Source organism: Ornithodoros turicata, chromosome 1, assembly GCF_037126465.1.
Source record: "Ornithodoros turicata isolate Travis chromosome 1, ASM3712646v1, whole genome shotgun sequence".
In the NCBI taxonomy this organism is placed as follows: domain Eukaryota; kingdom Metazoa; phylum Arthropoda; class Arachnida; order Ixodida; family Argasidae; genus Ornithodoros; species Ornithodoros turicata.
This window is the reverse complement of record NC_088201.1, coordinates 172252115-172267571: the sequence shown is the minus strand read 5'-3', so window position 1 is coordinate 172267571 and position 15457 is coordinate 172252115. Positions and strand designations below refer to the sequence as shown.

Genomic DNA, 15457 nt, shown 5'->3' with positions numbered 1-15457 from the left:
TGATTGTGCGTGTGAGATATTCTACAAGTTGCACACAACGATAGTCCTAAACAGGCTAGTAGTTACCTACATGTAGTTGAACTACCAGTTAAACTACCTGACTGTAGTTAAAAAGTAGTTATCAACTACTTGCAGAAATGTAGTGGCAACTACTAGTTAAACTACTATTTTAAGTAGTTAACTACAGTAGTTAGGTTACTGAAGGCGCCAACTACTTCCGATTTTGCCGCAAAGTTTACGGCACGATTGTGCTTTCGACTTTTACCTTGAGCTCTACTTGTTTGATAAAAACGGAGGTGCAGAGCAAATGTGTCGTGCATGTGTGCTAAATCTTCACTTTTAATGCTTGTCTAGTGAAGCCTCATTTGCTGCGAAATAATTCTGCAACTTAGTTTATCGCGTAGGCACAGAAAGAATCCCGCCGCAAGCTTTGTATTTGACGATCGTAGCAATGGCTTGAGCCAAAGTTTATCATTGTTCGTGATTCATATTTAGGTGTCCAAGAACACTACAAGGGATTGGTGTTGATGGACAACGTTAAGTAGTTTTAACTACTCCCCTGAAAAGTAGTTGAACTAGTAGCTAAACTACTCAATCGCAAAGTAGTTAGTAGATTAAACTACTGTAGAAGTAGTTAGTGGCCATCACTGGTCCCAAAACATTGTCGGCATAGCCTTTCCAGACGAAAACGCGAGTTTGACCTCCTTCAGAATGCTTTCACCGGGCACCCACCATGACTTCCTATGGTATTTTGTCTCAGCACTTGCATAATGCACCCACGTTTTATTAATAATAATTGTTCCAAGAAATTCATCTTGACCGTCTTGATACCATTGAAGGAAAATGCAAGCTGCATTCATTCGTTGCTCTTTACAAACGTTACCGAGCAAATGTGGCCCCACCTCGCATAACTTTTGTTGACCAAGCTGAAGGAAATTTGTTCCCATTAGTATCAGAGTGCAGTACCAGTGACCCGCCAGTCTCCGTTAACAACTCTCGGAATTTCAGAAAAGAGACGTTGTTTCGTGGTGTTATAGCTGATCTCCCACTGTACTGTTCATTCTGCAGATTTTCACGACCCTGTATAGAGGACACACCATTTCAATGCCTGTAAAGTGTTTTGTATAAACAGGTGTTAACTGTCAGTGGATATTCTCTAAAGCAGTCTTATTTCTTTAACGAAAAGTAGGATAACTCTTACTTACTACTACTTACTACTCTTACTTACTTACTTACTAGGATAGTCAGACGTACTCGGAAATATTACATCAATGCTTGAATGCCTGACACATCGGTGAACGGCACTCCATTAACCAACATCTGCAGTGCCGGGATGTCACACCCAACGACTACACCATTCAGTTTGTCCTAGTGGTGTTTCCTTTGAATAACAAATATCAGGAAACTTATTTTTGGATGACCCTCCTAATTCCAGTTCTCTTTCTGCATTTGGCTATATTTTTTAGATTTCTGGTGACGACTCTTGTGGACAGATACCAGCATGGAAGACTGAAGAATAATTGGGGTTTACATTGCGAGACAACTGAGATTATGAGTGACACCACAGCAGTCGGTCTGTGGATTGCCCACCTGAGTGTCCTTAAATGTGCAATGAAAGCTCACCACACAACACACCGTATTTAATGTCCCTTGTGGAACATGGCATGACTAAGCATCCTGTATCCTGGCACTAAGTTGCTGGTGTTTTTGGCCGGGTTCGAACCGCTGATCTCGGGATCAGAAGGCGAACACACTACAGACTCAGCCACCAAGGCCGGTTCACGGACAACTTGAACAACACAATTATGTTAACTCTGCCATCAAGAAACTCAGTTCCCTGCATATGTTTTGTAACAATTGAACTTCAGTTTTGTAAGCCTGAAAGCTAAGCTTAGAACCACCTCTTATAATTTAGTGACTCTTTTTGAAGTGTGAATGTGTTCACACCTCTTAAAAACCTAATAAGACAAAATCTTGATGATTTCTAATATGTGGTAAGTAGTGGTATATATGAGATCTTATAACAATGGGCCGCTCAGGTTACATGCGACACGCACACGCACGATAAGATATATCAGAAAACAATGGAAATCATGTATCGATAGTGTGAACAATGGGTTCCCAGGTTTCAATAACATGCGCCGCCAGGATAAGGTAACGGTTAACTCAGGTAAACAATGGGAACTCACGTGTCGATAGCGTTTGATGGGCACCTGGATGCACGTTTAATGACATTTAATAACACGCAATGACATGTAATAACGCGCAATGACATGTAATAACACACAAATGACATTTAATAACAGGCAATAACATCTGATGACATTTAATAGTATTTTTCCGATCGGGTTGACGTCAGTCCGTCACCTAGTTTGGTTGCCGCGTCAGAGCGCCAGGTAGTTTCGGTTCCCACCAAGCGCCCTCTAGTTTTCAAGCTTTGGCCGTCTGTAGTTTCGGTTTCGGTTTTGGTTTTAAATGAATGGACGCCAAGCTTGGTTGCTCCACGTGTAGTTCTGGTTTCAGTTTCGAATTCCTAGGTGTTGCCAGATGCCCTCTGGTTTCAAGCTATTGACCGACTGTAATTTCGGTTTCAAACCGCAGCACGCTAGTCTCGCTGTCACGACGTCAACGCACTTTCTGGCGATATAAATTAAGCGTACGCATAGAAATTTCACCAGAAAAAGAAAAAAAAAACATGGTTGACCAGTTCTATGTGAACCTGCTCTCAAATGCATCTTTGGATGTGTTTCCCGACAACACAATGAGCAAGTTCCGAGTAAAGCTAGCCCATCCACAGACGTTGCAGGGTAGGTGGGAGGCCGCTTTAACAGAAATCAACATCCCTTTTGCGATTAAAAATGTAACTGACACAGTCAATAGTATATCGGAAACGACATTCCTTGGTTCTACGATTGAAGGAACAGAGAAGGTCAAGTTCAACGCTAATGAAAACATTCTCTTGCCTTTGAGACAATTTTTAGCAAAACATTTGCTGTATAAGACAAGAATTATACGTGGTACCGGTCATTATGAGATACAACTTCCTCTGAACTATGGGTTGGAAATTAGCGCAACTCTTGCCGCTAAGCTTGGCATGGCTGAAAAGATAATCGGCTGTGGAGAGTTGGACAGAGGGTCACCCGTGAAGCTACTCAAATACCAGGTGGATACGGAAGAAACGATTAACATAGTTACCTATCGTTCACGAATGGTAAAGTATGAAGTCCAGAAGGCTACTACGAATCGGGGAAGGACCTCGTTAATTCCATTAACCATGCCTATCGAACAAAACTTCATTTGTCGCAAGATGCTCGTCTCCTCGTATGTAACCCATACAACGGAATTTGTCACCTGGAACGCATGAACGATGGCTATGTGACCTTTCATCCTTATTTGACTTTGATGTTGGGCTTCGGAAAGAGGACAACTTTCTCAAGTTATGCAGTCGCCGAACGAGACGTTTGTCTATTCCCTGCTCAAAACTATATTTTCATATACTGCGATGTCATCGAGAACGAATTTGTGGGTGACGTGACAGCACCACTTCTTCGATCGATACCGTTCAGAGTCCAGGGTAGGAACGATGTGATGTCTTACTTATTCACAAACCTCTACTATAAATATGTATCTGCGAAGGAATTGACAACCATTCAAATCGAGTTGGCAAGCGAGATAGGTGATTTCATTCCATTCATTTCTGGCTCTGGACGTGTCGGGTTGACGATCCACCTACGTAAATGTATATAACAAACCCACCATGTTGCATAGCACATTTTGGTGCAGGCCAGCGAGAGCATCTACCACACTATACTGCTCGCGAGCTTTATCAGATTGGAGGAGGCATATTTGGTGACGTATTGAGGGGTTTCTTGCCCATACTGACCAAGAAGGTCGCGCCATACGTTGGAAGAAAGCTCCTTGATACTGGAAGACATATAGCCGAGGAAGTCCAGCAAGGAGCATCATTTCGAGAAGCCGTCAAGAAAGGAGTAGACCGCACAGTGCATAAAACTCGTGACGAGTTACTTCAGAGACTCACAGGGAAAGGAAGAAAACGCAAGGCCGTTAAAAAAGCTCGACCTGCGGAGAAGCGGAGGAAATCTGACTACTTTACTTGACAGAAAAAAAAAAATGTCTATTGCAGTAGTGCATAAAGATTCCTGTCTGTGTACTACAAACCTGCTGGAACTCTTCTCTCTTCCACCTACAAACTTTGCTTTGGAGAAGTCTGAATACGTCGAGTTTTTCCCAGTATCTGCTCCGACATCAAGCGGAGTGATCGAGTACAATGTTCCGGGACTCGGTGGGGGCTTCTTTGATCTTCAATCCAGCTTTTTGCATATTCAGTGCAAGATCATTCGAAAGAATGGAGATCCAGCGGTAACTACAACAAGCACTTCAACAACACCTGATGCAGTCATACCTGTCCAAGCGTTTGGTTCATCATTGTTTCAACACGTACATATCTACCTGAATTCAACCTTGGTTTCGAGTTTCGAACATTATGGCTACCGTTCCTACTTGGACATCATTACGAATGCCAACAATGTAACTCAGACACACACCCTTTCAGCAATGTTATACGAGCCAGACCCTTTAGGCACGAGTGAGGTATATGCTCCCACATCTGATTCAAAAGGAGTTTTCGCTCGTTACAAGCGAACCAAAGGATCGGCACTGTGTGACATGTACAGCCCAATCTTCAGCGACATATGTCAACAACAGAAGCTCATTCTTAACGGAAGCCGACATTCGAGTTGTGCTACGTCAAGCGTCGGATGATTTTCGTCTCTTGCAAGCTGATGGTGCAACAGAAAAGCACACTGTGGAATTTTCACGTATCGTGCTCTACCTCCGACGTGTTCAGTTATCGCCGAGTATACTTGTTGGTATAGAACGAAGACTTCAAACAACACCTGCAGTATACCTTCTCCGAGGACTGGAAATTAAGTACAGAACCATCGCCCCTAACCAATCTCAGGTGATATTTGACGACTTGTACAGCGAGCGAGTTCCCTCCAAGTTAACAGTATTGATGGTCAGGAGCGATGCCTACCAAGGTAGCAGACCACGAAACCCATTCAAGCTTGAGAACTTCAAACTAAAACGAGTACTACTGGACGTTGGTGGACAACAGTACACGGATGAGTTCGACTTCCAACGAGACATCTATTCCAAAGCCTATATACACCTGCTTCACAAACTAAAACGCAAGGATATACCAATAGCTCCAGCTGCGTATGCAAAAGAGACATTTATGCTTTATTACCATCTGACTCCAGATGCAGAAGTGAATGCTCTTTGTCCTGTTGTTCAAGCCAACGTTCGTCTGACCCTAACGTTTGCTGCCAATCTAACAGAAGCAGTTACGGTGTTGTTTGTATCCGAAACACCTCGTGTGCTAGAAATCAACAAAGACAGACGAGTGAAATTTGTCTGAAAAATAAACATGGAGGAGTGGCAGTTCTATGCAGCATTCAGTAGACACTACTGCACCAGAGAACTGTTTCGGGGAACCTTTGCATGCAATGAAATCGCAAGACAGGAAGCCATACCCGGGATTTATGTGATTAACACAGCTCCAAGGAGCAGTAACGGTGAACACTGGACCATGACTTATGTTTCCGGTGACAATGTGGTTACGTATTTTGATAGTTACGGCATTGAGCCCGTCCACAAAGAATTCTACCAATTCATTCATCCTACCAGGTCATTTTACTATAACAAGAAAAGACTTCAGGGCTATGGATCAGCTACATGTCGCCTCTACTGCCTGTATGTAGGCAGCATGCTCGCTTGTGGATTCTCGCTCCGAGAGTGCACTCAGAGATTTTCGTCAACGAACTTCACGCTGAACGACAAGCTGGTACCCGTCCTTGTACGGAAGCAATTCCCAAGAAAGACAGACAACATGTCATGTTGCAGTGTACTTTGACACAATAAAATTGTATTTATTTCCATGTCGTTACAGGCACAATCTTATATATATATATATATATAAACAGCATTACAACAACAACAGCCAGGTAGGGCAACATATGCATAAAAACTGTCTACATCTTTCCATTGGATGCGTACCCAAAGGGTAACGTGTGGATACCATCCTCACAAATGAAACGCTTTGTGTCTAGGGGATTTAAAGCTACTTTCGTAACACATACACTTTTATTTATATTTTCCTTGCGCACAATGAGGTTCTGACAAACTTTGTACACTTCACCAAGCTTAAGAGAGTCTATGTACATTGAATAATGCAACTTCTGGGCTTCACATTGTTTCACCCCCTTAGCACGATTGTATCGTCTTTTACTATGGAGGTCTAGTGCATAGAGCTTTGGTTTCAGGCAACAGAACCCTAGGATGTGGTCGTGGGGCATTTCGTTCTTAAATTTTCCTAGCACCATCTTGTTTTTCGTAGAATACATCGAGTCATCACAAGAATGACCAGATGTATCAAGGTGGGTATCGGCGAGCTCCGCAAGGGCCTTCTCATCGCTCAGCATCACGATATAAGAATCTGTGTCCATATACAAGAGCCTTGTGTCCGGGGCTACCCGAAGCAAGTTGTTATAATAAAAGTCATACATCATGACTTTAGACAGCTCGAGAATAGTGAACCCCAGGTACAGAGGCTGTCGCATACGGACTATCGATTGAGCGAACTGAAACAAGACTACGTTAGAGCTTAGAGCCCTGAATTGTTTGAGGTTCGGTTTACGCAAGAATCTCAACACTTGCTCCTCGGAAGTTGCTAAGCGACAGTCGACGAACTTTCGTACATTCATACATGTTTTCCCATATACGGAGTTAATTAAACACTTGTACAGGTTACGTTCGAAGGTATTGGTTGCCTGCTTGCGTAGTTCATGATGGAAGTCAACATAGGATCGCAGGAATGGTTTTTGTTTGAACCTGAGCACCCGGTGAATTTTCTCGAGCCGAAGACCCAACTGTAGGTACAACTTTAGACTGCGATAATGAAGAAAATACTTCTTCTTGTCAAGCAGTGTAAGGAGTAATTTCGGTTCTATATCATGCTGTGGGAGGTTAAATTTTTTCATCAGGTCTTTCTGATAATCCGAAAGCAACTCATACGGGACGCTCATTTTTTCGGGCGCGAGCGGTAAATCTTTATGTCGTTCGTGGAGCTCTTGTACGTAGGCCAGGTCTACCTCTAAAAAATAACCAACGTCTGCATAATCTGCAACAAGGGTTACATCTAAACCTGCAACCTCTTCGGGTGACAGCCATTCAAAGTCTCCGAATGGGAGTGGTTCACGCATCACTGTGCCATAGAGTCCATTTATGTCCATGTAATGAATTATGGTCTTTGGTTTTTCGGGATCGTACTGATCTGTCCCTGGGACATTTGCAGTGGCCATTCGCGTTGAACACTGGGTCATACCACCACGCAGGCCCCGTTCAATTAACAGATAGGCATCGGGATCGTGGATTAAATCCAGATTAATCCGGCTCATTTTTAGTGCGCAAGACATGCTTAGTCCCGGGAGTGACACGAAATGAAGTGGTTCAATTTTGTGCGTCTCCAACGCCCATATTCGGAAGTTTTGAAACACGTCTGCCAGAAGCAATGCGTCCGTCAGAAGGTACAAATCCGAGTACTCGCCCAGGCTCTTCAGTTGAAATTTTTCAAACACATTTTGCGCATGGCGGTAATCTTCCTCGCTCACTTCTGATCCGTTCAGTTGGTTAAAGAACTGGTCACGTGATGGCAAACAGGGCTCGTCGTAACGTTCAAAAGAGGTAACGTAGTTATAACAGAAAACCCCTTTACGTACAACCAACCTGAAGTAGTCCTCCTCTGCGAAAAACTGACGCAGACACCTGAAGTTAGATTCACCTTTGTCACATAGATTTTTCGTCAGTGTGTCGAGACTAGCATTGAGGAAGCTTAACGAGTCTATGAAGCGGAACACACCAATGTCTATAGCCTTAAACTTTTGACAACTGGAGGCTATCACTCTGATGTCTGTCTTCCGAAGCAGGTGCAGATGAGCTACTATGAATCCGAGGTCATAATTGGCATTATGTGCAATGATGGGCACTTTCCGTGGTATCCGCAGTTTCAGATTACATCCCTGACACAATGATTGGCGAAATTCTCCACTTACGTGATCATGGTCTCGCACTTTCTGCTTCTTAGTGAATGGTTCTTTACAGATGTTACAGTGAGTGGCTTCAGAATGTTCGAGTTCGTCTCCTGGGGTCATTTGCAAGGGCACAGTCTCGTGCAACATCGCATACAGCTCATCATGCAAATTACGCAATAGTTCCATGAAAACGGAAACGCAGTCTGCACCACGGTAAATATGTTTCTTCAAGACATACGAATCGCACGAGCGTATGACGAGGAGACAGAAGGATGAAGGGATGTGTTCCTCGTAGACATTCCCGCCTCCCGAACACGGTGATAGTACACTCTCAAAGTCGTATACACAGTAGAAGGGAACTTCCGACATCAAATGCTCTCCGGCAAACGACAGTGTCTCACCCTTCTTTGGAAAAATAGTCTTGGACACTTTTTGTTGTTTACACATTAGTAGATGATCGGCGAGTACACCCGGGGTGGTGAAACCCATCGTACACCGTTTGCAGTGAAAATAACCAGGTGGTGTGAACAAAGCATTGAAATTAGTAATGAGTACAAAATGGAAGTCAATCAGCAGTAGGTCGACATGCTTCTTGCACTGGTCGTCAACAACCTTAATCGGGTAAACATATTTTTCATCTTTGTCATAACCGTACACGTTAATGCTCACATCGTTCTGCTTCTCAAACATTTCTACATCTTTCGGGAACACTACAGGAAACGTCTCTGGAAATACATATTGAGACAGGTATGACCTGTAGGATGAAGCTCTGCGTCTGTAAGAACCCTTTGCAGGATGTAGACCGGCAAGTACGCAAAATGCGAAACACATGTTCTGTTCACTATCCTCGTGAAGGTCGACACTCAGAAGACACCGACACTTTTTTTTCAATTCGTTTGGCAATTCAAAGTCGGTACAACCAATGAGCTGTGGTGCGAGACGACCGACATGAAGAATGCAGGCGTGAATTCGAAATAAGAAAAATCCCGACCCTTGCATTTCAAGCTTTTCTAAATTGTTGGTGACTTCAGTGCCTACTTCAATGACAGCACGTTCTACGTCTCGTTCCGACCACAGCGTATGCACACTCGAAGGAATAAATTGAGTGACAAATATGATCTCATCCTCAGGCGTATGTCGACCGAGTTCCGCCTTCAGCAAAACATAAAAGCGTAACGGAAATCCGAAATGTCGAAGTACACCGGCAAGGTAGCGTCCGTTTTCATGAAAGAATGTGCTGACATCCTGCCCGTCGTCGTCTCTGTCATGTAGATGAAGCTCATAGCGGTTGGTATAGTTGCGGAGCGTACAGAGTGTCTCACAAAATGGGATACAGGGTGTTGCAAGGTTATGAACGTTAGCCAGATGAACTTGAAGTCCCAGCGCTGTTGTGTAGTGCTGCCGATCGGCCGGAGGACAAAGGTGGCATGTCACCATTTCTTTTTATTTTTTTACTCGGATTGACCGAACACGATGTCTGGCGAAAGAAGACGTTTCCCGTCTTTTCCAACTCGCTCTTTCTTCTCCATCCAGAGTCCGCTCGTGTTCCTCATGTCTTCGATGTCTTGAGTGCTTAGTTTATGAAACCGAGCTGGAAGGAACACCTTTACGTGCTCGTGATCCTTCATAATTTCTACGTAGACCGCCTCGCCATACCTCGTTTCAATTTTGTTAACATCAACCACATCATACTTGATGTTTTTAGGAATTGTCGCCATTTTTTGAAACTCTCCACATTTCTTTAACTTGTCAAGTTTATGCAAGATCGACGAAGACATGATGCTTACTTGTACACTGATGCAATGATGACGACGATGATCCTTCGGACACGTTGGACCGACTGAAAACAAAAGGAGCACATGTTAGAACACTGCAAAATATTTCATCATTCTGAACACCATACCTCCTCAGAAGGAGGTTCGAGAGTGAAGGAGCTGAGCGTCAGACAGTTCTTATATAAGAAGTTGCCAGCATGGCAACCTTGAGGAGTCTTCTTTTTTTTTACATCGTCAACTCTGCAGTCGAACCTACCTTTGCAGTTTGCTTTTTTTTCCCTGCAGTTTGCAAGCACGGACTTGTTTATCTAACGAAACGTATCTTGACCAGACTTCATTCCCTTGCACGAAATGACAGTGATAGCACCTTTTAGGTTCGTGACGCCTGCCTCGGTGTCAATTTCAGGGGCTAGTCAAAGTGGGAAATCCACCTTCGTGGCACGACTAATTAAACACAGAGCTGTCCTCTTTGACAAACCGTTCAAGCAAATATGGTATATCTATCTTTATAAGCAGCCGGTATTCGATACTCTTCCTGAAGTAAATTTCAGTCAAGACATCCCTGCAGATCCGGAGAATTATAGCCACTCATTATTTATATTTGACGACTGTTTAGCCGACCGGCAAAGACTCAAAGAAATCTGCAAATTTTATATCGCTGGGTGTCACCACCTGTCAATCACGGCTGTGTTCATCTCGCAATACCTGTTCGTCAACGACCCTTTGTATCGCACAATACAATTCAATAGCACGGCTCTCGTTTTATTTCGTTCACCACGCACTACAGACCAGCTGCGTATGCTGTCCAGGCAGATTTTCGGGCGAAATGATTTGTTGCCCACGATATATAAAGATGCCTGTCAGAAACCATACTCATACTTAGTTATCGACTTGTCTCAACAGAGCAACGATCACTATAAGGTGTGGACCAACATTTTCCCGGATGATCACAGACAGATCGTATACAGGTCATGAAAAGGCTTAACAAACACATTCGTTTCCTTCGTATGATCGCTGAAGCAAAGACAGGGGAAGATCGTTACAACCTGATTCAACATGCCAGCAGGGAACAGCTACGAACAATCAGGGAGATTTGTATGAACCTCTGCAAAGGAAACATCGACGTACCGCCGAAAGTTAAAAAGCAATTGCAGCCTTTTGCAACACCCATTAGGACACTGGCTTCCAGGCAAGACCGTGCAGATGTGAAGAAAGTTAAACGGATTCTTCATCAGTCCGGCGGGTTTTTGCAATTTTTGTTGCCCCCCTTGTTAGGTCTCGTTTCAAGTTTAGCGGGCAAAAGCATCGCAAAAGCAATCGGCATTTAAATAATGCAGAAATACGAGCTTGTTCCCTATCGGGAAAGCACTATTCCGTCGATATTGAATAAACAGGAGCCTGATGATATCAAGGCCAAGGAGATCATCCAGTACTTGCACAAGCTATTGCATCCTCCCGCGAACACATTAAGACAGCCTAGTGCAGCAGGTGAGGAGACAAATCATGTGGCATCGACAAGAGAGCAGACACAGATTCAAGCGGACGAGGAGGAAGATGCCATCGTTAATTTTATGAGCAGCGGCTACAAGATGAGAGCAAGCCAATTACTGCGTTTACTAAAACCCGTGCTCGGCTGGAATAGTAAAACGTTTGAGCTCATTGTCAATGGTGAACAAATACCAAATACCAACGTTGTAGACCTTGTTTATTATTTGGTCACAAGAGCGCGAAATGTGTGGCGACCCGCGTATCTCGAGAGGATCCTACCACTATTGGTCAAGCTAAATATACCGACACTTATCGTACATCCATCTCGACTTGAAAAGGAGACTGCAGAGCCATCAGCCGGTAGTCCTACGTTCACACCTGAGACACCTCGTCGACGCATTTCTCCGGTTATCACAAGAGCGGCTAAGAGACTTCGAGAATGGAACCGGTATTGAGCACGTTGGAAACGCAACAGGAACACTGTGGTTACCTTCGGGACGAAAACATTCTGGTGCATTTTCCCGCACGACACAGGAAGAAGGCCCTCGCCATTCTGCAGATGCTAAAGACCGTATTTGCGATAGATGAAGAGGGAAGGATTATCTGTCATTCTCGCGTTGTTCCAAGTAGTTCCGTCATCGAGCTTATAAAATACGAACTGCACAATCGATCGCCCTCTTGGTACAAAGGTGACGTGGCAGCCGTTATAAATGCCTACTTGTCATTCGATGGACTTCGTGTTCGTGGAAGAAAATTGTGCTAATGGCTGCTTACGTGGACGTATACCATCCTGGTGCTCTAGGTGGTGTTCAACGACTCGCACGAGCGATCGGTGAAAAGCCGGCGAAGGTTGCCAAGTTCCTGGAAACCAGTGATGTGTACTCTCTCTTCAGAGAACTTAAGCGACCACGTCAGTTCCGGAAGACCATCGTTTTGGGTGTGAAGGATATATTCCAAATAGATTTGAAAGACCTTCAGAAACTGTCGAGATACAACAAGGGTTTTCGCTATCTTTTGTTTTGTATCGACGCATTTTCTCGTATGCTTGCTGTAGTGCCTGTGCAGAATAAACGAGCAGCGGAAATTATACGTGGACTGAGACTCGCTTTTAGACGTATTGGGACTCCGAGACTGATTCATTCAGACAGAGGTACAGAGTTCACCAATAAGTCAGTCGGAGCATTTTTAAAATCAAAAGGGATATCTCTCTTCCACACTAATTCAAATACGAAAGCAAGTATTGCAGAACGATCTATTCGAAGTCTTATGACGCCACTTTATCGTGCTTTTGAATATCAGGGACATAAATCGTACTTGAAAATTTTACAGCCTCTGGTCAAAGCATATAATCATCGTGTTCATAGAACTCTGTCGGCACGACCTGTGGATGTCAACAAAGAAAATGAGCATTTATTTAGACAAAAGCTCTATCCTACTCCGAGCAAACCCCCAGAGAAGCCACGTTTTCGCGTTGGCCGACTTGTCAGAATAGCAAAGTCTAGACACCAGTTAGTCAAAAGTTATCTTGGTTCGTTTACGCGTGAAATTTTTGTGGTGAGAGCAGTCAAGATTGGTTACCCGAATACCTATCTCTTACGTGACCAGCAGGAAGAACCTATTGAAGGTCAATTTTATGCAAGCGAATTAACACGTGTGCAGCCTGGAAAGGGCCACCGCATTATAAAAAGACGCGTTCGGAATGGAAAGGTGCAGTACCTGTTGCAACCTTCTGGAAGTCGTAGAAGGACTTGGGTTCCGGAGAACTACCTGCCACCACCGACGACGAAATGACTGGCGATCACTGGTCCGATGTCGAACAGCCAGCCAACGCTGGCGATTCCTGGTCCCAATCGGGTGATGATGTGTGCGGCATGCGGGACGTTACCCAGGATCATCAACTCCAAGGAAAATGTCGCCGTCCTCATACCTGTTGGAATGACGTGTTAGAATGCGGTTCATCGAAGTCAACGGACGACACAGTGCTCGTCGCAGCATTTAAGATAACCAGAGACATTTTCCTGTTCCAGTCCCTGCCTCTGAACCTTCCCGCGAAAAAGACTGTGTGGGAGTCTTCAAAAACAATGTATGCCAGGGTGCACAGGAAGTGTGAGCACCTATCCGACCACCCGTTCGACCTGGTCTCCGAATGGGGAAAACAGATGAGCTCAATATTCAGCTATTACGGTGATCGTGACGTCGACGTAATGCAACTGGTGGCCGAAAGTCTATGTATCATGTACTACGCAATGAAGACTGGCTACCATTACCTGGCTGTGTACATAAACGACATGACAATTGACCTGTTGCAAAATAGGTTGTCACCCAAAGACGCTTACCAATAAATATTGAAATCCATGACGAGTTGTCTCATTTTACTGTAGGTCGTCATGGTAAATAGATGTCCGGAGATGTTCTGCTACACCTTGTCCTTTCTGAGTGCTGTTTCCCTGTTCGTTTTCGTAGCTACAACAGAATTTACAAAACCAACACTGAAACAGGGAAAATGCACTACCGTGACTCAGATTGACCATAACATCTACGTCCACCGATGTCCAGCTGCAGTAACTGCCGTACGCCTTTGGCTCAGCAATGGTCATCCGACGAGATACGGAGTAAATCTGTCGCAAAATGATACACGTCAACTATGGCATTGCTTGAAAGAAGCAAATGTCGCGCACAATTATTATAACTTCGAGTGCTCGAAGCTATGTGAAATAAGCTTCGAACCCAGGCAAGTAATAGAACGATGTCCCGGCAATGTGTACAATATTGCAAGACTCATTGGGAATGGAAAGCACAGCGGTTACGGTATCACTCTTTCGAAATCGGCTACCATGTCTCTGCTGTCTCATCTGAGCGAAACAATAAAAAGAATTTAAAACAAATACATGCCCGCATTTCATTTAGCTATAAGATACACTGTAACACAAGAATGGTTTGAAATACTCACATCACTTGGCTCTTACGTGGCACACTCACTGCTGGAAGCTCGTACGTGGCAGACAGCGTATACCACCAGTCGAAAATTCATCTTGCGAGGGCGATAACGGTTTCTTTTTTGTGTGTGTGTGGTTGGTGTTCCCAAAGAGCGTTTGGAAAAAGCCAGACGGGTGTTTCGCGGTTGTGTTATCATACCAAAAGAAGAAGAAAAAAGAGCGCGTCGGCAAGAGGTATCGCATTTCACATGCTGCTCCTGCGAAAGGAGAAGCTGTCCACGATGCATTCACGTGATCCTTCCTTCCCTTGAAATAAAACAAAAATGAAGGGTCTTATAAGCTAGCTGTCGACGACTGAGACCGATCAGACCTTCATCGACGACGCAACTTTGAAAGGATGTGAGTATACCTCTTGTCTTTATGCCTTTTTTTTTGTTATTTTTATTTCGAAACCATCACAGCTGGTAACCGCAATACGTAGTCATGCAATGCTTCTCGATTCGTTGTATGCTGTTGTCGCAATGCGCAACACAAGTTTGGAAATGCGTGTGTATAGAACACCTCTATTTTATAGTGATTGTTGTCACTGGGTTATTTACTTCCAAACGTCGTACTCCTATGCAAATGCATGACACAGTATCAGAGACATATCGGAAAAGTGGAAAACGTTAACCGATTCTTTGATAATGCTGCTTGTTGTTGTTGCGTGGCACCTGATCGAGATTTGAGTCATCCTAGACTTTGTCCTGATTGAGAAGAGCATTCACAGGATGTTTCGTTTTCCCTTTGTTTTTGCAGATTGCTTCTGTACAAGGATGAAGTCAAGCAAGACTCTGGTAATTTGTAACATATCTTTCGTTAGTTGAATAAAAGAGTAGTAAAATAATGTGCTGAAATAAAAAAGGAATATATACAGTGTTGTCTGGTCTCTGATATACATCATTATTTGAGTGTACTTATCAAAGTAGCATGGGGGAAAAAATCATGCTGTGACGCGGCATTTATTTTTTGTCAAATGAAACCGAAAGTACAGACGGTCAAAAGCTTGAAACTAGAGGGACATCTGGTAACCATTCAAAAACCTGCGTTGACGTTGTCACAGCGAAACTAGCGTGCTGCGGTTTGAAACCGAAATTACAGTCGGTCA

At 43.9% G+C, this 15457-nt stretch overlaps 1 protein-coding gene across 2 annotated transcripts; it reads right to left on the bottom strand.

Annotated features, from left to right (window-relative positions):
* Positions 1–5995: 5995 nt before the first annotated feature.
* On the bottom strand, positions 5996–14790 carry LOC135378802 (uncharacterized). 2 transcript variants are annotated; one of them, XM_064611898.1, is made up of 5 exons: positions 14325–14790; positions 13711–13992; positions 13091–13301; positions 9899–9951; positions 5996–9702 (listed from the first exon to the last, which is right to left on the bottom strand). In XM_064611898.1, the coding sequence occupies exon 5, from the start codon at positions 9546–9548 to the stop codon at positions 6054–6056; it is 3495 nt and encodes a 1164-aa protein (XP_064467968.1). In that variant the 5' UTR covers positions 9549–9702; positions 9899–9951; positions 13091–13301; positions 13711–13992; positions 14325–14790; the 3' UTR covers positions 5996–6053. The 2 variants fall into 2 exon arrangements, with proteins under 2 accessions (XP_064467968.1, XP_064467967.1); XM_064611897.1 differs by having other exon boundaries at positions 5996–9951.
* Positions 14791–15457: the final 667 nt, after the last annotated feature.